This window comes from Myxocyprinus asiaticus, chromosome 11 (genome assembly GCF_019703515.2).
Source record: "Myxocyprinus asiaticus isolate MX2 ecotype Aquarium Trade chromosome 11, UBuf_Myxa_2, whole genome shotgun sequence".
NCBI classification, from domain to species: domain Eukaryota; kingdom Metazoa; phylum Chordata; class Actinopteri; order Cypriniformes; family Catostomidae; genus Myxocyprinus; species Myxocyprinus asiaticus.
The window spans coordinates 34,535,244-34,555,201 of record NC_059354.1 but is presented as its reverse complement, the minus strand read 5'-3'; the positions used below and the strand labels follow the sequence as shown (position 1 = coordinate 34,555,201).

Below are 19,958 nucleotides of genomic sequence, written 5' to 3'. Positions count from 1 at the left end.
TGAGCTCAGGTGCATCCTGTTTCCACTGATCATCCTTGAGATGTTTCTACAACTTGATTGGAGTCCACCTGTGGTAAATTCAGTTGATTGGACATGATTTGAAAAGGCACACACCTGTCTATATAAGGTCCCACAGTTAACAGTGCATGTCAGAGCACAAACCAAGCCATGAAGTTCAAGGAATTGTCTGTAGACCTCCGAGACAGGATTGTATCAAGGCACAGATCTGGGGAAGGGTACAGAAAAATTTCTGCAGCATTGAAGGTCCCAATGAGCACAGTGGCCTCCATCATCCGTAAATGGAAGAAGTTTGGAACCACCAGGACTCTTCTTAGAGCTGGCCGCCCGGCCAAACTGAGCAATCGGGGGAGAAGGGCCTTAGTCAGGGAGGTGACCAAGAACCTGATGGTCACTCTGACAGAGCTCCAGCATTTCTCTCTGGAGAGAGGAGAACCTTCCAGAAGAACAACCTTCTCTGCAGCACTCCACCAATCAGGCCTGTATGGTAGAGTGGCCAGACGGAAGCCACTCCTCAGTAAAAGGCACATGACAGCCCGCCTGGAGTTTGCCAAAAGGCACCTGAAGGACTCTCAGACCATGAGAAACAAAATTCTCTGGTCTGATGAAACAAAGATTGAACTTTTTGGCCTGAATGGTAAGCGTCATGTCTGGAGGAAACCAGGCACCACTCATCACCTGGCCAATACCATCCCTACAGTGAAGCACGGTGGTGGCAGCATCATGCTGTGGGGATGTTTTTCAGCGGCAGGAACTGGGAGACTAGTCAGGATCGAGGGAAAGATGAATGCAGCAATGTACAGAGACATCCTTGATGAAAACCTGCTCCAGAGCACTCTGGACCTCAGACTGGGGCGACGGTTCATCTTCCAACAGGACAACGACCCAAAGCACACAGCCAAGATAACAAAGGAGTGGCTATGGGACAACTCTGTGAATGTCCTTGAGTGGCCCAGCCAGAGCCCAGACTTGAACCTGATTGAACATCTCTGGTGAGATCAGAAAATGGCTGTGCACCGACGCTCCCCATCCAACCTGATGGAGCTTGAGAGGTGCTGCAAAGAAGAATGGGAGAAACTGCCCAAAAATAGGTGTGCCAAGCTTGTAGCATCATACTCAAAAAGACTTGACAAGACTTGAGACTTAATTGGTGCCAAAGGTGCTTCAACAAAGTATTGAGCAAAGGCTGTGAATACTTATATACATGTGATTTTTTTCGTTTTTTATTTTTAATAAATTTGCAAAGACTTCAAACAAACTTCTTTCACGTGGTCATTATGGGGTATTGTTTGTAGAATTTTGAGGAAAATAATGAATTTAATCCATTTTGGAATAAGGCTGTAACATAACAAAATGTGGAAAAAGTGAAGCGCTGTGTATACTTTCCGGATGCACTGTATATGATAAAATTAAGTATTAATTTAAGTGATTCGTTTTTTTTTTATTTGGGAGGCGATTAATGAAGGTAATTTACTGAAGTGTTTGAGTTATGGGTTCATCAATCTGTAGCATTGAAAAGGAAAGCTTCTTGCAGTTCAAAATTGTGTGCATTTTGTTGTACTCCCCGTTAGGCTGTAGCAGCGTTTGGCGTTGATTTAAAAAGAAAAATATTTTAGTTTGTTATTTTTGTGCGTCTCCTGGGTTGTGTGTACTGCCGTGGTTTTGGATTACTTGTTCACTTCCACGCCAGCGGTATTTAGGTGCTTCAAAGGGCTCAACTCTTGGGTGAGCATGGAAGACTATAGGGAGTTAGTTAGAGGGGGGTTAATTTAGGTGGGGAGAGGTGAATTCTTTTTTCACCAAATTTTGACTGTAAGAATTACATTGGCTGTATATTTTGTATTACATTTATAGGGTAGGCCAAACTGTTTTGAAGGCTGTTAGAATTTGTCATTGATTTGCGTATTGGATTATTGAATAATGACATCAGTGCAAGAATTCGGTAAAGCTCCATTTGAGGAACTGTTAAATCTCTGTTCTAAAAAACAACTGTGGGAAATTGTAGAACTGTATAAATTGGGTGGTTTGGACAAGCGATTAAGAAAGGATGAGCTTAGAGATGTAATAAGACAAAAGTTGGGTGACATTAAAATTTTACCAAGAAAGGCAGTTATAGCTGGGGCTAGTTCTGATGCTCAAAACCCTGTTTTTTCATTCATGGGGTTATCGTTTGAGCAACGGAAAGCGATAATACAGATGCAGCAGTCACACGAAAGGGAAATGAGAGAATGCGAAACTGAATTGGAAAAATGTAAAATTGTTGATTTGGTACGGTAGCGCGAAATTGAATTTGAAAAAATTAAAAAATCAGAAAAATGGATATAGAATGAAAGAATCAGGAGTATCAGTAAAAGTTTAAAGCTGACGGGAAGTTATCTCCTGATCGGGCTGGTAGGGATTGAGACAGCTCATTTAAATTTAATAATTTAAAACTGTTGCCTGCATTTAACGAGAGGGACCCTGTGGTTTTGTTTGGCCTGGAGCTGACCGAAACAATACCCCATAATGACAACGTGAAAGAAGTTTGTTTGAAATCTTTGCAAATTTATTAATAATAAAAACGAAAAAAATCACATGTACATAAGTATTCACAGCCTTTGCTCAATACTTATAATCCTAATTTTCAACACTCGCAAAGAAATGATCGAGGAGCTTCTCAGAAGGTAGTGTTTGAGATCCGTTAATTCGTCCACACCTGTTTTATTGAATGGAAATGTGCATTCCATTGCGCGTCCTGGATAGACTTCAGAGCATACCGAAAGTTTTCAAGAAAAAATTAATCCAAAATTGTACAAAATCCTGGTTATGCCGCATTTATTACTGAAGGCTTCGTTTCTCTGCCTGGAGGAACAGAGAGCGTGCCAGTTAAAATTCTGAGGGATACTAGTGCGTCAGAGTCATTTATGTTGGAATTGGCATTACCGTTCTCTCCAATCTCGAGTGTGGGGAGATGTTTTGATTCTGGGAATCACACTTCAGACGTTGTCTGTTCCATTACATAATGTTGTTTTACAGTCCAAGTTAGTAAATAGGGAAGTGACTATTGGTGTTCGCCCCACATTGCCGGTGGAGGGTGTGGAGGTGATTTTGGGTAACAATTTGGCAGGTGGGCATGTGTGGCCAAACCCGTCCCCCACCAACTATTGTTACCTCATCTCCACTTTCTGATCCGGTTGTTGAGGATGTGCATCCTTGCGTCTTGTGTCGTCATGCGCTATAAGGCTAAATTATTTTCTGATTGTGATATAAATACACCTGTTGTTTGTGGGCCGCTTAAATTTGTTACACCGGGTTGTCTCTTTTTCCATCTTCTCTCTCCCATGTAGATCTGGTGGCTGCTCAGCAGGATGATCCTGGGTTGAAAGCCTTCTTCGCTGCTGTTCTAGCACCGGAGGATGTAGAGAGTGCGGCAAATGGTTATTTTATTAAGGACTGAGTGCTCTTGCGTAAGTGGCTTTCTCAGAAAGAAGACTGTGGGGGTGAGTCACTTGTTCAAGTTGTTGTTCTAGTGAAGTTTAGAGATGTTGTCCTCCGTCTGGGGCACGGTGATGTAGCGGGACATTTAGGGGTAAAGAAAATGTATGATAGGATTTTGCTAAATTTTTATTGCCCGTTGTTGAAGACAGACATTTCACGATTTACCTGTCATACATGCCAGTTGACTGGAAAAACTAACCAACCCCTTAAACCGGCTCCGCTGTGTCCGATACCGGCAGTGTCTCAACCATTTGAACAGCTGTTTTGCGTGGGTCCTCTACCTCCCTCAAAGTCAGAAAATAAGTACCTGTTAACTGTGATGTGCCAGAGTACACGGTATCCTGCAGCTTATGTGATGTGCAAAATTAGCACCCGATCGGTAGTTAAAGCTTTGTCCCAGTTTATTTCTATTTTTCTAAGGTCATTCAGAGTGACCGTGGAACAAATTTCACCTCAAATACATTTGCCGAGGAGTTATACATCACCAGTCCAGTGCGTATCATCCGCAGAATCAAGGCGCGCTGGAGCGTTTTCATCAAACGCTAAAGGTTCTCCTACGTACTTATTGTACTGAACTGAACCGCAACTGGGAGGAAGGAGTACCGTGGCTTTTGTTAGCAGCCAGGAAGGTCACACAGCAGTATTTCCCATTAATTACCTAGACTGTGTCCCGCCACAATTTCATAATGAACCGAAAATATTTTTACACTCATAATAACATAAAAGATCTCTAACATTGTGTTTTGCGCTATTGCTTCGGCAAAGCATCTCTCACTTCCAGTCAGTCAGCCACCCCAATGCTCACACACACGCAGCGGAACCACCTGGCTGCATCTGAAATCGTTTGATGCAAGTAACATTAACTAACATTACAGTATCCACTGCAGTTATCCACTAGTCCAAACACAATTTTATCATTATCAATGTACGACAACAAACAGATAACGTTACTGCAGAAGTTATCATTTTTTATTTTCTCCCCAATTTGGACTGCCCAATTCCTAGGTCCTCATGGTGGCGTAATGACTCGCCGCAATCCAGGTGGCGGAGGATGAATCTCAGTTGCCTCCGCATCTGAGACCGTCAATCTGCGCATCTTATCACGTGGCTTGTTGAGCGCATTACCGCAGAGACCTAGCGCGTGGAGGCTTCACACTATTCTCCGTTGCATCCACGCACAAATTACCACGCAACCCACCGAGAGCGAGAACCACATTATGGTGACCATGAGGAGGTTAACCCAACATGACTCTACTCACCCTAGCAACCGGGCCAATTGGTTGCTTAGGAAGCCTGACTGGAGTCACTCAGCATGCCCTGGATTTGAACTTGCGACTCCAGGTGTGGTAGTCAGTGTCTTTACTTGCTGAGCTACCCAGGCCCCCGCAGAAGTTCTCATTGATAATTAACATTAATCTAACATTAGCCAAGTTAGGTAATGTTAACGTTAGCAATCAACGTTAGCTGTCAGTCTCCTTGCTTATGTCGACTGACATTTCTGGCTGCTTGTCTTGAAAAACAATGTCTAACGTATGTAACGTTATATCTAGCTAGCTAATGTAAGCTAATTATCTAACGTTGACGTTATTACCAGCGGCTCTGACAACGTTACTATTTACAGCATCTGAGGAGCAAGCTGGCTCATCATGTAACTTTAGACTATTTGTTATGTTAACTAATCAAGTTGAAGTAACGCTACCATATAACTGTCTCGTTTACCATGCTTTGTGGGTATGTCTTTTTTGCTGTGTCATCACCATTCATATCTATACAACCAATGTGTTTATCATTAAATTACTACTACAGCACAAAATTGTTTACAAGAGCACAAAGTTCTTCATAGATCTAGCCTCTTAATTTTGGTCTCAAAGTGCACCAGATTGATGCATTTAACTTTAAAATGTAAAAATATTTATTCCGGGAAAGCATGCCCCCAGACACCCCTACAGCAGGGGTGTCCAAACTTTTTCGGTCAGAGGCCAAATGCAGAAAAAAGAATAAGGTGCTGCGGACCGAATAACTGTAATAATTTTTAAAAAAATGGCTAGAACCCAGGTGTGCCTGAGTGTTTTGTTTTGTTTGTTTTTTTTTTGCTTTTCAGATGCAGCTGATGTGATTGGAGTGGGGTTTGTGCACCTGAGCCTTCCTTCATGACTGACTAGCATTTACTGATTACTGGTGTCGTATTTGCTTTCTTATTTGATTTTGGTTTTCTAGTTTAGCCATCTGTGTTGCATCTTTGAGCCAGGTGTAACAGTTTGGAATACTGAAAGTACAAAAAAGTTAAGTGATCTGAGTACTTCATGTTCATGACTCACAATATAAGTGAACTCTTCAACTCTAAGTTTGTTTGAAGCATTCTACATAGGCCAAAATTCATGCAAACCGTTCTAGGACTCCTAAAATGAACTGCATTAGACAGTACCTCATTATCCTGCTTCTCATCTCCAGACATATCATCATCCACATCACTGCCTGTGCCTTCGATGGCCAGGATGCCATTTCTGATGGGGGGAATCATGTAGAGCTGCTGGATCACTGAGTTCATGTAGCAAGTTGCACCTGCATTTTTCAGGCCCACGAATCCCTTGGTTGGCCGTGGGCCAACTGGTGGCAAATATTCCCATTCTGTGAGTGGTTCGCAACCTGGTAATGCATAAAAAAAACAAGTAGATGTCAACATTTTAAAAACATGAAAAAAAAAATCTGATTTAAATCAGAATTCAACAAACTAGTTAAGTTTCCACCCACTTTTTGCGGCGTTTTGTTATCGACAGTGAAAATGAGCCTTTTACCGATAAAATGGTGCGATGACATCATAAAAAATAAAAAGAAATACATTGTTGCATAAGTTTGGGTTCATCGCAAAAAAAAAAAAAATCTGCCCTTGAGCCATTTCCATTCAGATGTCCCCAAATCTTTATAAAATGGAGAGTATTGAGACAATTAATTTAAATTGGCCAACTTACTGTCATTTTAATTTTACAAATAATTGCAATAGTATGAAATATCAGAAGACAACGTCAAAATGGAGCACTTGCTCGTCTGATAGGACAGCAAGTAACTGCCCTTATGCAACGAAGCCCATGGGCTTGGGAGAGACAATGCAGTAGGGCGTTCTTGGAGGTTGTGGTGGAGAGACACTTCACAACGTTTGAGAAGCTGGGCCAATTCATTGGTCCTGATGTTGTGCCCATAGAAGTCTGCCAACCGGCCACTGCTTCCGACCCGAAAGCAGATCGCCCTGTTCAAGCTGGCAACGTGTGCCGTGTACAGAGTAGTAGGGGAAACGTTTGGAGTAAGTAAAACAACGATCCATTGATGTGTAATATGCTGTGTGCACAGCTAATTAAGTACAACATTTATTCGCCGTTATTTCAGGCTGCCAAATGTAGCAAAGGCCAATGAAACGGCACACTGTAATTCCTTGGCGCACCTTGTGCCACAAGTTTACGGTGTGCTGGATGGCACGCACATCCCCATTCTTCCCTTGACGGATGGCTACCACGATAAAATTAATTCATTGTTCTCCAGGCACTTGTTGAAGACAGGTGCATGATTCGATATATTTGTGTTGGCACTCCTGGAAGTGCCCATGACGCAGCTGTGTTTGCAGTGTAAGATCTGTACTAGTAATCCTAACCTAAATTCTGTAAATTCTGTCATGTGACTACATTGTTTCTTGCAATAATCCCATTTTTCTCGACAAAAAGTATTTCCAAACTAGCTTTGCGACATTTGAATCATCAACAATTCATGTGCTAAAGTTAAATGAAAATGATTATGTCGACACTTTTATCGATAATTTGCATTTACATCAGCTATATGGCTAAGCATTTTGATGCACTAAACCTTGGTTGTAAACAAAGTTACTGTTGTCAAAGATCAAGACATGCATAAATGTCTCTCAAATGTTAAAACGCACACACACCTAAATAGTACATGTCAGTTAGTGTGTCCACAATCTGCTTGAGATTTCGCACACATCCAACTGCAAGTGCGACCAGCAGTTCAAAGCCAGCATTAATGGTGGCTGGGGTGCTACACACAGGTATGGCCTGCTCAGTTGGAAACTCCCCACTCTTCATATACTGCAGGTACACATTGGATGCTGGGAAGAGGAAGTCATCCATTAACTCCTATAGAGAGAGTTCACAAAAAAAGAAAAAGAGCATCTGTTAGTGACCGATAAAACACTTATGTCATCCTAAAATCCCTCCATCGCAATGCAAAATTATTAAAGCAGTAACTCGACGGCAGAAACTTGATGTATTGTTGCACTTAGTTGGGACAAGATGTGGCACTACCAGATGTCAGTTAGCACATAGACCAGGCCAAGATGTTTACCTTAATGAGGCTGGCACCTGCTTTTTCACAGCCAATATAATACTTCTTCTCTGGGGTCTGGAAAGCTAGCAGTTCTTTTGTGACACCTATATGACCTTCCAAAATGGTCTCCTCTACCCCAGGCTCCCCTGTCCTCTTCACTTCATCCTGAAAGCAAGAATCAAGACTCTAATTTCACTTAAAACTAAAGCTCACTCCATCAAAGAGAGCCACAATTTTAATTCTACAATTTGCTATAAACATACCCGGATTCGTTTCAACCAGTCGATCTCATTGTTTAAGAGAATTTCTGCATTAGGAAGATTAATGTTGCTGTTAAATGCATAGTTGAGTAAGTGTCTTAGAAGAGTGAAGTAATCAGCAGCGTGCTTTGCTCGCTCTTTTGCAGTGCTCTGCAAAACAAACAGAGGAATACAAATCATGCTATGTTCTGAATTAAACAATTTAATAAAAAATAAGACAATTTTAAACCTCCAACTCAGAGAAACAGGCAAAACACTTACACCTAAAACTGTAAAGAGGAGGGTGATGAAGAAAAGGAGAGGCCTATGGCCCATACAACATCTGGTGGCCATGAGGAAGAACTGTTCTTGGGCCATTTGACGAACAGACCTAAAAGCAAACAGAAATAAAAAAAAATGACTTAGGCCAAATCAGGCAAAAATCCATTCAAAAGAGTAAAGTGTAATATTCTACCATGTGAATGTTTAATAGATGTCTGCTAAGACTCACTTGCTCTGGCAGTGCAGCAGCAGATCTATAATGAAGGTCTGCCAGGCCTTTTCTTTGCTAAGTGCATCTAGTGCAGTGGGCAAAAGGGCGAAACACATGGTCATGACCTCCAGAGCTTCACAGCACACCTGCTCATCTTCTGCATCCGGCTCATTGCCTGCATTGGTCTGCGGGAGATCACGCGTCACATTCTAATTAATCACACACTGGCACAGTTCCAAAAACCTAGTGAGCCTTACTTAGGCAGCATCGCATGGTATCCTTTGGGGTGAAGTTAATCTCAAAATGCATTGCGACCAGTTCAGAAAAAAAAAAAAAATCCTTTCAAGATCACAGACAAAATGAGACAATGTTGATTATAAATACAGACCATTACAAGGATGTGAACAATGATAAAGGAATTAGAATGCTACTGACCCTGAAGCATTTCTGGTATCATTACTGGATCCTTTAAATAAGGCTCTGTTAACATATTTTCTCAAAGAAAATCAAACGTTTACCTGAAGTGACTTATACAGACGTGTTGTTGATACTGAGCATCTACACGAGAGGCGATGAAATTGTATCGTAGTTTAGATGCTCAAAATTAATTCTTCAGCGGAAAGTTCGGGAATAGTGGATCGCTCCTGTTATAATAAATGAAGCCGTTCAATGAAGCGGTCTGCATGACAAGGTAAGGATTTCTTTTTTGTGTTCCTAATTTGTAAGTCGTTTTGGATAAATGTGTCTGCTAAATGAATAAATATAAAAATAAATGACTTGCGCAGCTTCATTCATTATAATGGGAGTGATCTATAGTCACTTTTAGAGCTCTACTTATCAAACTTACAGTTAGTTGGCAAATGTAATTCACCTTCCAGAGATAAGATTTGTGCTACAGTTTTCAGTACTGCACGTATTCAGCCATTTTGCTTCACTGAAGCGGTTCATGCGTCCATTTGTGGTTGCTTTTTCGGAGATCAAAACACTAATTTCCATTAGTTCCAGGCATCCAGAAAGCATCCAGTCACCAAACAACATTCTCCACATTATAATATTATTATTGATATTTTATTACAATCGTGCTAACGTCACTCACGTTAATCGTGTAAAAGTCACTATGAATGAAGCGCCTTCCTCCTATTGAAGGAGTTAAAACTAGCAGGACATGTTTAAGGGACAAAGACGTCACTTCCTTAAACCGACAAATAGTCCCTGAAAAGGCCTATAATTAATTCCTTTTCAGTTAGAAGGCAGCTCGCTAGATTTCGGACGAGAGCCATCCTATATTGTCAGTATAGTGCAAGAACTAGCACCTTCTCATAGATTTGGCTTATCTCCTCATTAGAGCTGAAGACATGCTGAACAGAGCCACAGCCAGAAGCCCAGACAATCTTCTGAACTGCTCGAATGACACAGATATCTGGGATGTACTTAGAGGCCTGGAAGAAGTTCTGGGAACAGGAAGAGAAAGACAAAATATAATCAGAGTCTGCAATCCTTAGGGTTTTATTCATTTAATTTTCTGTGTATCTCTCTATTGTCACACACAAAGCATAAAAGAGGAAGACAACAATGAAGAACTTTAACAATTTCTGCAAGACTGGTTTGCAACCAACCAAATCATGTAAATATGCTTCCTTCTCAATCATATCTTATATTACAGACATTTTTGTTCACATTCATTATAACTGAAAGCAAACAAACCAGTTTATGCAGAGAACAGTTGTGCACTATGGTGTTGTCTTATTTAACATACATATTGTGTTGTGTAACACACCTCATCAGTGATCTGCTGGGCGAGGCGGATGGCCACATTCCGCAGCATGCACTCTGCAGAGGGGTTAGGGATGTTCTGCAGGGCATTCTGGAGAACTAAAGCCTGGTCATGTGTGGCCTGGTTTATCTGTAAATGCATAAAGAAAAGGTGTTATCCCGCAGATTCACACTTCCTTGCAGGCACATTGGGCCTCTCTTGCATTTGACACATTTTTAGTCATTTTGCACAATTTTCTTTACTTTTGAGAATACTAGGAAGAGACAGGTAAGGAATGTGACAATTTTCACAAGGCACTGTTTTCATGGAGCAAACTGCACTTACAAGAATTACATGGATCAACACGTTCCTCAAAGTATAAAAGCAGTCATGTGATGCTTAATGTGAGCTTTACATTTTTTCTTTTTCAGGTTTCTATTGTAATTGCACTGCTATTAACACATTTTTCATTCTTTTGAAGGATTTTCAAGTTGACATTGTGCTGATGTTGTACCGATGGGTACTTGGTAATTTACGCCACTACTAGTCATGCAATTACACATACAGAGTCATGGTCAGCAACAGAGAATATTTCTGGATAATTCAAGTAAAACTGGCTTTCTCCTCTCCCCTGCATGCTTAATATTCCTGAAAGTAATCCCTTCTGAAGTCTATGTACTTTCACGGTCTTTCCTCACAAGACATTGTACACCCTTGACATTTATGGAGCTGGAGAGGGTGAGCCAGTTTGTTCCTAATGTGAATGGTGAGTGTCAGGAGGCATAAAGGTTACAGTTTTGAAAAGAAATGAAATGCTAAGCACTACAACTAACAAGATCCAGTAGATCCACTGTATATTGCATTATACACTGAATAACTGACTGGAGGTCACCCATTCTATTTATTCTGGCCATTACAAATGACCTTTGCACCCAGGACACCATTACAAACCATGTGTGTGTACTTTATTGTATATTGTATTGTGTGTACTGTATACTTTATGTATACACACATACACACACATGTACTGTACATGTGTACATATTTAAATAAGGGCTGTGAATTCAATTTAAAAAATAATTAATAAATATTTACTTTTATACTTTGTCTCGAACTTGCAAGAACTTGGTTTTTCATCATTTACTATAATTAAATTTATAATTAATTACAAATCATCTATAATAAAACATGTAAGTTAAAATGTGACCCTGTTTTTTTTTTTTTAATCTTTGAAAAGATAAAAAAAAAAAAAAAAAAAACATTTTTAATCTTTGATAACCACCCCCAACACTAATCGGAGCCTGATTAGGCAGAGAAGCCTGCCAGGAACAATTCGGGGCACCTTTATCCTATCACGTGAAGTTTTAGGAAGTACAAAAAAAACAAAAAAACAAACAAAAACAGAGACTGCATTAATTGCCTTAATTTATTTTTATGTGTTAAAAAATATTAAATTGCAAAAATTATAAATAAAATGAATATTCAGCCAATAAAAACAAATTCTAAATCTGATTAACACCACATCGCCACTCACTTCACAAACATTATACTCCCTTTAGAACAACTTCCAGTGTCAAGACGACCAGATTATAACTCCTCCTAATAAACTGAAAGTGTTGATACTGTCCCTTTCTACCAGGAAAATAATGAAATCACAAGTAAACTTTATTGTATTTTTTTTTTTTTGCATATACTTTAGCAACACCTTTAAATTATCTCTCTGAAGCTAAAGCAAGAGCAACTTACAGGCGACACAGGGATAGTCCCCTCCACCACAGGCTGGCAGGCCTCTGCAACTGCCTTCACATGGCCAAAGCCTACAGCTGTGAGCAGAAGTTTGGCTATTTTTAGAGCATTGAGATAAGCTCCCCGCCGGGTCTCCATGTCAGCATTTGGCAGGAAGTTATTTCTAGTGAGCATACTCAAAACCAGCGGCAAACCACCACTCTTCAAGAAGTTGAACTGGAAATCACTAGCATCCTCGCCCAGCGTTCCACTGGCGGGCATTAGCAAGGCGTACACCACCTGAAACACACAGAGACATTGTCCAAATCAACGTCTTGGAGGTCTTTGCATTTTTTTTAACCAAATTTTAAATGTGCCATTTTCTTAAATAAAAACAAAACACAAGTTTGTTAGGTTTTAATTTATAAAACAATAGACATACTTATTAATAGTATTTGGACACTTTCTAGTTGTCAAACTTAGCGGAATTTTTGTATATTTAATGTGATGAACTACACCTGTAGTTACTCTGCCAGGGCACCTGTGTGAACTTGAGGGGAACTGATTTCATACATCCACTAGAATTACCTTGATCATTTGTTTGCAGATGCCACTAGGTTTGATACTTTGCATCTAATGCAATGACATTCATGCATTTTTAAGCGTGACTAAAGTGTCCAAAAGTGTCCAAATTCTTTGTCACTTTATTTGTCTGAGAATCTGTTTGGCTAATTCTAAAAAAATATGGAAAAAGTACTAATCGAGCTGATTGACTGTATCAAGTACCATTTTAAAGACAAACCTCTATCAAGTAAAGCACTTGAGAAGGTGACGGTCCAAAGAATCGTGAGTCCAACGTGGGGCTAAGGCTGTTTTCTCCAAGTTTGGCGTGATCCAGACAGATGGCTCGCAGGTTTTCCACCGTGGCACTATCTGGAAGCCAACGACAGAGTAATGAACAAAGAAGGCAGATCAGTACAGAAGCATCCATTTAATGAAGCATATAGAGCACCTGGAGGCATGAGCTTCATTAGAACACGAGCTCCATCCCGCAGGAGAGGCATGTTGAGATTACAGCCCAGATCCGCTACTTGCCAGAGGAAAGAGATGTAGCGCAGGTGCAGCGACATTATCTAAGACAATAACAATCAGAATGTCAGAGGAATAGGAATTGATTTAGGCTTCATCTGCAGTTTGCTCAACATCAAAACATAACAGTCAGTTTCAAGAAATGCAGCTTAAGTAGCCATTTATCTGAAGTGAATTTAAGTACAATTACTACAGGGACAATCCCACTGGGGTAAACAGCCTTGCGGAAACACTACACCACACCACTGCTGCAGTGAGAGGTGTACACATTACAAGATACCAGGGGCGTAGATTCCAAGGGGGATTGGGGTAACCCCCCCCAATAATCAAAACAAGCAAGTACAACCCCCTCCCACCCCCCCCAATATTTATACAATGAGCAATGGAAACATGTCAATTCTTCACACTGTAACCCCCTCCAATGTTCAAGCCAAATCTACGCCCTTGCCAGATACTAGGAATGGCGTACAGTCAGCCAGTTATTATTGCAAAATAACCCCTACCTGGGTGATCAGGACCACAACATGAAGTGGCTTAACCTAAAAGGGTTTATTTTACAATCATGACCAATTTGTCAACCAGCACTAGTGCTGGGAGAAGCTTCCTAAACGATCATTCGAACAGAGTTTTTAGGTCGAGATCATTTACTTTCGAACAAAGGAATGTTCCGGGTTCAATACAAGTCAAGCTCAATTGACAGCATTTGTGGCATAATGCTGATTACCACAAAAAATGAATTTCCACTCGTTCTTCCTTTTCTCAAAGCAAAAATCGAGGTTACAGTAACTATGTTTCCATTCAAGGATTTTTGCAAAAAAAGTTTGAGCGCATCAAAATAAAGCTGATGGAAAGGCAAATTATAGCTAAAATTTAACGTGTTGACATGATATTTTTCCATTTAACTCTAGCGCATAAACTATGTCGATACTTCAAATGTCGTGAAAAGCTGGTTTGGAAACACTTTTTGTTGAGAAAATTGGCATTAAAGCAAAAATGTATTGTCACATGACCCCGATCGTTAGCCTGTGTTAATCATGACGATGGTATACATCCTTGAAAGCCAATTTATTGTACGTGATTATGGATTGATCTTAATGGCATATAGATCCGATGCTGCAAACATGACACTTCTAGGAGTGCCAACACAAATATCTCGTATCATGCACTTCGACAAGTGCACGGAGAACAAATGAATGGCCACTGTTTGCGATTAATTTAATCGCGGTAGCCATCCATTTATTTATTAAAGCTGCTTTTCCACACCATTCAAAATAATATACGGCAGTCATGGAATTAGCCCACAATACAAAAAACATATCATTTCTGTGCACAAAGAAGTTTTAAATTAAAAATAAATACACAACACTAGGAGCTTTTTTGGAACACTAACATATAGCCCAATTCTATAAAATTATTGTTTAGCTTACTTTTGACAAAATGTCGGCAAAATTCCCTGTATTAAATAAAAAAAAATTACCAAATGAATAAAGCATTAAATAAAATTATTACCAAATGAAAAAAATATTTTTAGACCTATATATGCCTTTTCTTTACACAAACTTAAATTAGCCTTACCCTGTTCTGTAGATGAAAAACGTTAGCTGAATGACATTCTCAGAATGTTCTACACATTTTTCCAGTGCTGAGCTTTTGAACATTTTAAAACTTTTAAGTATTTTAAATTAACCCTCTTTACCTCGGATCAGAATTGCTGAGCTTCTTCGGAAAACGTAAATTGCATTATGACGCTAAAATTAATTTGAGATGACAATCAAGTTCAGTTGGATGTTAAAAGTTGCTGGATAAATATCCGGGACATAATGCAGTTGTGATGGCAATGCTTTAGATTAGATGATTGTTCAAAATAGCCTACTGAATATCAGGAATGTATCATGTAAACCCTGATATTACACCACATCGATTTTTCTTTAATAGCTGTGCACACAGCATATACATGTCGATGGATGGTCCATATACTAAGACCGAAAGTTTCTCCCACTACTTGGTGCAGGTTGCCAGATTGAACAGGGCCATGACGATTCGCTTTCGGGTCAGAACTGGTGGCAACCTGCGATAGGCGCAACATCAGAACCAATATTACAGTCCTATCAGAAGGGCAACAGCTCCCTTTTGATTGCAATTCCTCCTCTTCTGACTGCATTTATTTGTGAAATTAAAATGTCAGTAAGGCTAATTTCAATGTATTGTCTCAGTACTCTCCCCATTTTACCAAAACTTCAGAGGAAAAAACATTAGGGACATCTGGGAGGCGAAAGGTACACAATTAGCGATAAACACTCATTTCTGTATGGAAACTGCTTAAGGGCAGATTTCTTTTGCGATAAACCAAAACTTATGCGACAGTGTTTTTTTTAGGCATGAAGTCATCATGCACATCATTTTTAATCAATAAAAAGGCATTTGAATGGAAACAGGCAGAAGACGGCAAACTTCTTGAACTTTTTGTACGCATTTTCACTTTGTCGATCATAAAATAGTTCGAGAAGTGGATGGAAACTAGGCTAGTGAGGCACTTGCAGAATGGGGACAATGAAAGTGAATGTGGCCAATTTTCTGAGGGTTTAAACAAAGAAATGTGTAGCTTATAATTGTATAAAAGCACTTGCATTAATTCTTCTGTTAAAACTTATTATTTGAGCTGTTGTTTATATTGTCATTTTTACAGTTGTTTTAGGGTTTGTTGACATTACATCGTCATGGTAACACAGTTGTAAAATTGGCAATAACTTTACACAGAAAAGGTTAGTAAGTGATTTTACCACACTAAAATAATTTAACACACATATCCTTTATGTCTTGTGGCTATACTTTTGAAAAGTATTTTAATGTTCAAAAATTGGCCCCATTCACTTCCTCATTCAGTGCCTCACTGGAACCGTGATTTTTGCTTTTTTAAAGGAGGGACGAGTAAAAAAAAATATTTTTGTGGTAATCAATATTATGCCACGGACGCTGTCGAATGAGCTCAACTTGTATTGAACCAGGAACATTCCTTTAAAATAAGTTCTCAAAACTAGAAGCAAGACTAGTAAATTAAGGCTGTGATGCACCATGTTAGCTCAGTTACTTGCTTGAATGACATGATGCTCACCACGCCAGGAAGACAGCTCTCCACTTCAGGGTTTGGCCCATCACTGTAATGGTTTCCATGGTTCCCCGGGGAGCCGGTGGATGAGTCTGAGGAGCTGTCTGGACTGGAAGGCATATTGGCGCTGATCTGGGTTAGCTTAGCTGTGATGAGCTAATGGTAAAAAAACAAAATGACTCAAATTACTAGTCTGCAATCAAAAGTCATTAGCATACAATACCAGATTATTTTCTCAATAGTCACTTTCACACAGATTTACTTGTCTGATAAAGCTAGACTATCGGTTATCAACACAAACAATGGCTTTCCGTGTTTTACACACATTATTGTGCCACATCTTTGCTGTCCATGTAAGAGCAGTGTTACAGCTTTGCTCACAAATCACATCAATATGGAGCAAATAGCCACAGCTGATTTGCTGCCATTATTGCTTTAGAAATTTACGACAAAGGTTATATGTGTGAAAGCACTAAATGAGGGAATTGGTAAAGACAGCCAAGCAACTGCCTACAGTTTTATCTTTGAGGTTTAGCTGCCCAATTAGCTTCCTATCATCTGCTGGATCTATGATCTCGCCCCCGATGAAGAGCTCAATCTTGGTGTGCGTGCTGTTGGCTTTTATTCGGTTCAGAATGCAACGCCGCACAGAACCGATCGTGTCATTGGTGTGAGACCAAATATCCAGGTCATCAACTTGTCGGCCTTGGTTTGGGAAACGCACAACTAGCGTAATATGCTTTCCTCTGAACGCCCTTAAATGATAAGAAAAAGATTGTCATAGAAAAGCTGTTAGAAAAAAATACAATACTACTACAGATTACTGCAACAGAATTAAAATTTCGCAATGGAAATTGGCAAATTAAATATTGTAGGAGTTCATTACTTATGACAGGGTAGAATGGGTATACCTGGACATGGGCAGGATGGTCCTCTCTTCATGGTAGTCACTGTCACACTCTGTTATATACTCCCTGAGCACAGTCAGTACTCTCACCATGCGGATGGCCTCCTGCCTTGCACAGTTAATGCTGTCTTTATCTCCATCCAGCACACAAAGTGTGTCATAGGAGGCTTTGAGCCGGTCAAAGCAAGACTGAATAAAATCCTCATGGATCTCTACCTGCAAACAGACAAATAACAAATCTTAAAAATAAACTTGAGTGTGCTCATTAAAGAGCTATGAGAAGGTTAGAGGAGCTAACATTTATTACAGTACGTGATAAGCATCTCCGCTGGACTATTACCTGATTGGCTTGTAATTTTGGTCCGAGGTTGGTATAAATCTCTTTAAGCAAGTCAATTGCTCGGCTAGCAATATCATCACTTCCTTGAATCACAACCTGCCCGTGAAAAAGGGGGAAGGAGAGATGGTTTAAGCACAGGCAGATGTTAATGCTTGAGTACACAGCTATATTTTATTTTGGGTGGATTTAGCTATTGGGAATCTTAAAAAACTGTAAAAGCTAAGCCAGTAAAGCATGAAAATTATGATCAAACATGACAGAACAGCATGTGCTCTCATTTGCATTTGGGCTAAAAATGTTTGTTTGGTGCATAGATTTACTCCACAGTAACACCACACATCCTCAGCATATTAAACATGCAATCCCTGTTTGGTCTGACATCAGAACGAGGAAACAAAGTGGTCATTAGGCCTGCTTTTGAGTAATTGGCTCTGTTCCAAAACCTAGAGGACTGATTTGCTGTCTATTGCCTGCACAGGTAGCATTCTAACATTTGGAATGCTCAACATAGGCAGCAACTTTCGTTCTTCACGAGGAAGCCAACAGGAGACTGTACTCACAATCGCTTTTAACTAAGTTTGGAAATAGCATCCTGCTAAGATAACAATGCCATACACAACCATAAAAATATATGGCACACACAAATATTGGGTAAAAAGTAAATTAAGCCATTTTTGGCATTTAATTAATAATAAAAATAATAATAATTATACATATATATATAAAAACATTTAAAAAATCACTCACTTTGTCTTGGATGGAGCAAATCGCAGTGCATCATGGCATTGCTTTCTTCACAAAGGATACATGTAATGCTACCTTAGGCGCTTCAAAAGATGCTTTGTTCTACAATGCCTTAAAATTATGCCTTGCTTTATGCATCTACTGTAACTAGGATTGTGGAAGACAGCCATAGTGTTTGCTTTAATCAATCAAACATGATATGGGAAGAATTCTGGATAAATATTTCCTCCGTAAACGAAAAACAGCCATATCTGTATCCCACAACTATAACAAATGACTCAATCACGTGAAGGCTAAAAATTGCACAACTAGTTTGTTATGCTTTCATACGCAGATGCAGAGTGTGGTATCAAATGCTTTTTTTGTCCCCTCTATCATAGTAGTTAATAATGTAACGTTAAAAGGTGAGAAACAACACAAAATATAAGAAATTTAGTCAATAAAAGTCATCAGTGAAAATCTTGACATCCGTTTTGTATTCGTGAGCGCTATGAAAGAAGCTTGTTTGCAGTGGCTTGCATGTCCACGCAAGAATTTGCATTGTTCAGTTCTATAATCAAGTGTTTTCATGTGAAATTGAGTTGTTTCTCAACAAAACCTTTCATTTGACTTATGACGCATGAGAAGAATGGACTAATGGCATCATCCACTGCCACTGTATTGAAAAGACTGTGACAGTCATAAAAAAAATCTCCTTTTGTGTTCCGCATAAGAAAGGAAGTTATATGGGTTTCAAACAACATGAATGAGTAAATTAGGACAGAATTTTCATTTTTGGGTGAGCCATTTCCTTAAATGTTTTATCTTATATACTAAATGCTTATTTTCTCAAATTTAGGCGTACACTAGCAAACAGATGGCCGCAAATATACCCTCAAAGTTAACAGTCAACAGTCAAAGCCACTTAACTCAATTTCTAAAAGAACAACACAACTCAAACCATTGGATGAGCCAATGTTTTTTATATCTGGGCCAGATGGGTCATTAAATCAAACTGCAATTCCATTTGATGCCGCTGGTGGAACAGAAATGACACACTTCCCCTTTAAGACAGCAAAATCACATAGACAATGGTCCCTTTTCCCTTGCAATAAAAGGATAGTTTAAATTTAAAAACTAATGTACACTTATGCAATGGCAGACTAAGATAATTATCTTAGGGACTGATGCAGTTATGACCTAAAAATAGCAAATGTTCATATCCAAGGATGTCTGTCCATCTTTGCTACTTGCCAATTTGTTGAACAACAACACAATATTACAAAATTGTTGTGGTGAAACTAGACCAAAGATGAAGGCATTTCAGGCTCCCAATCTCCAAATAGAATAAGCAGCTCTGTACAAACTAATTAAGATACAGAAGTGTTCTAATTGACTCTTACCCTCCACAGGTAATCCAGCCCTATCAGCTCCAAGTCATCCATCATGTACGCCCGCCGTTTTGCCACCAGTTTGCCCTCCCTGCAGTTGACTGCCTTGAAGAATCGTTCAAAGCACTTCATCCCATTCTCTGTCAGCAGCGAGGGGTCGAGCTGCAGCACGTTGTTCTCAAAGAAGTCCTTGTTGATGTCAGGGTCGAGGTCAGGCTCGTCCCCCATGAGTTTGGAGTACCATTTGAAGCAGGCCTCACGATCACACAAGAACACTGCATTCTCCGCTAGGCACTTCCAGATCTGCTTGGCCTGAGGCGCGCACAGCCAGAGCTGCCCATCTTTCAGTAAGAATCTGAAGGAGAAGG

General features: G+C 39.8%; 1 protein-coding gene across 12 annotated transcripts in view; it reads right to left on the bottom strand.

Moving 5' to 3' along the window:
* The window catches only part of usp9 (ubiquitin specific peptidase 9), a 70,253-nt gene that overhangs the window by 22,707 nt on the left and 27,588 nt on the right, over window positions 1-19,958 (bottom strand). For all 12 annotated transcript variants that reach the window (XR_007898439.1, XM_051710192.1, XM_051710194.1 and 9 more), the window contains 16 exons: window positions 19,603-19,945; window positions 17,477-17,572; window positions 17,141-17,352; window positions 16,744-16,984; window positions 16,236-16,385; window positions 13,047-13,167; window positions 12,837-12,967; window positions 12,056-12,334; window positions 10,334-10,459; window positions 9,870-10,007; window positions 8,575-8,741; window positions 8,346-8,454; window positions 8,088-8,234; window positions 7,843-7,989; window positions 7,427-7,634; window positions 5,921-6,141 (listed from right to left, as the gene is read on the bottom strand). Coding sequence is in view for 11 of the 12 variants with exons in the window: in XM_051710192.1 (XP_051566152.1) it covers window positions 5,921-6,141; window positions 7,427-7,634; window positions 7,843-7,989; window positions 8,088-8,234; window positions 8,346-8,454; window positions 8,575-8,741; window positions 9,870-10,007; window positions 10,334-10,459; window positions 12,056-12,334; window positions 12,837-12,967; window positions 13,047-13,167; window positions 16,236-16,385; window positions 16,744-16,984; window positions 17,141-17,352; window positions 17,477-17,572; window positions 19,603-19,945 (2,836 nt within the window). In the remaining variant the exon portion in view is untranslated. The remainder of the gene's footprint in view (window positions 1-5,920; window positions 6,142-7,426; window positions 7,635-7,842; window positions 7,990-8,087; window positions 8,235-8,345; window positions 8,455-8,574; window positions 8,742-9,869; window positions 10,008-10,333; window positions 10,460-12,055; window positions 12,335-12,836; window positions 12,968-13,046; window positions 13,168-16,235; window positions 16,386-16,743; window positions 16,985-17,140; window positions 17,353-17,476; window positions 17,573-19,602; window positions 19,946-19,958) is intronic.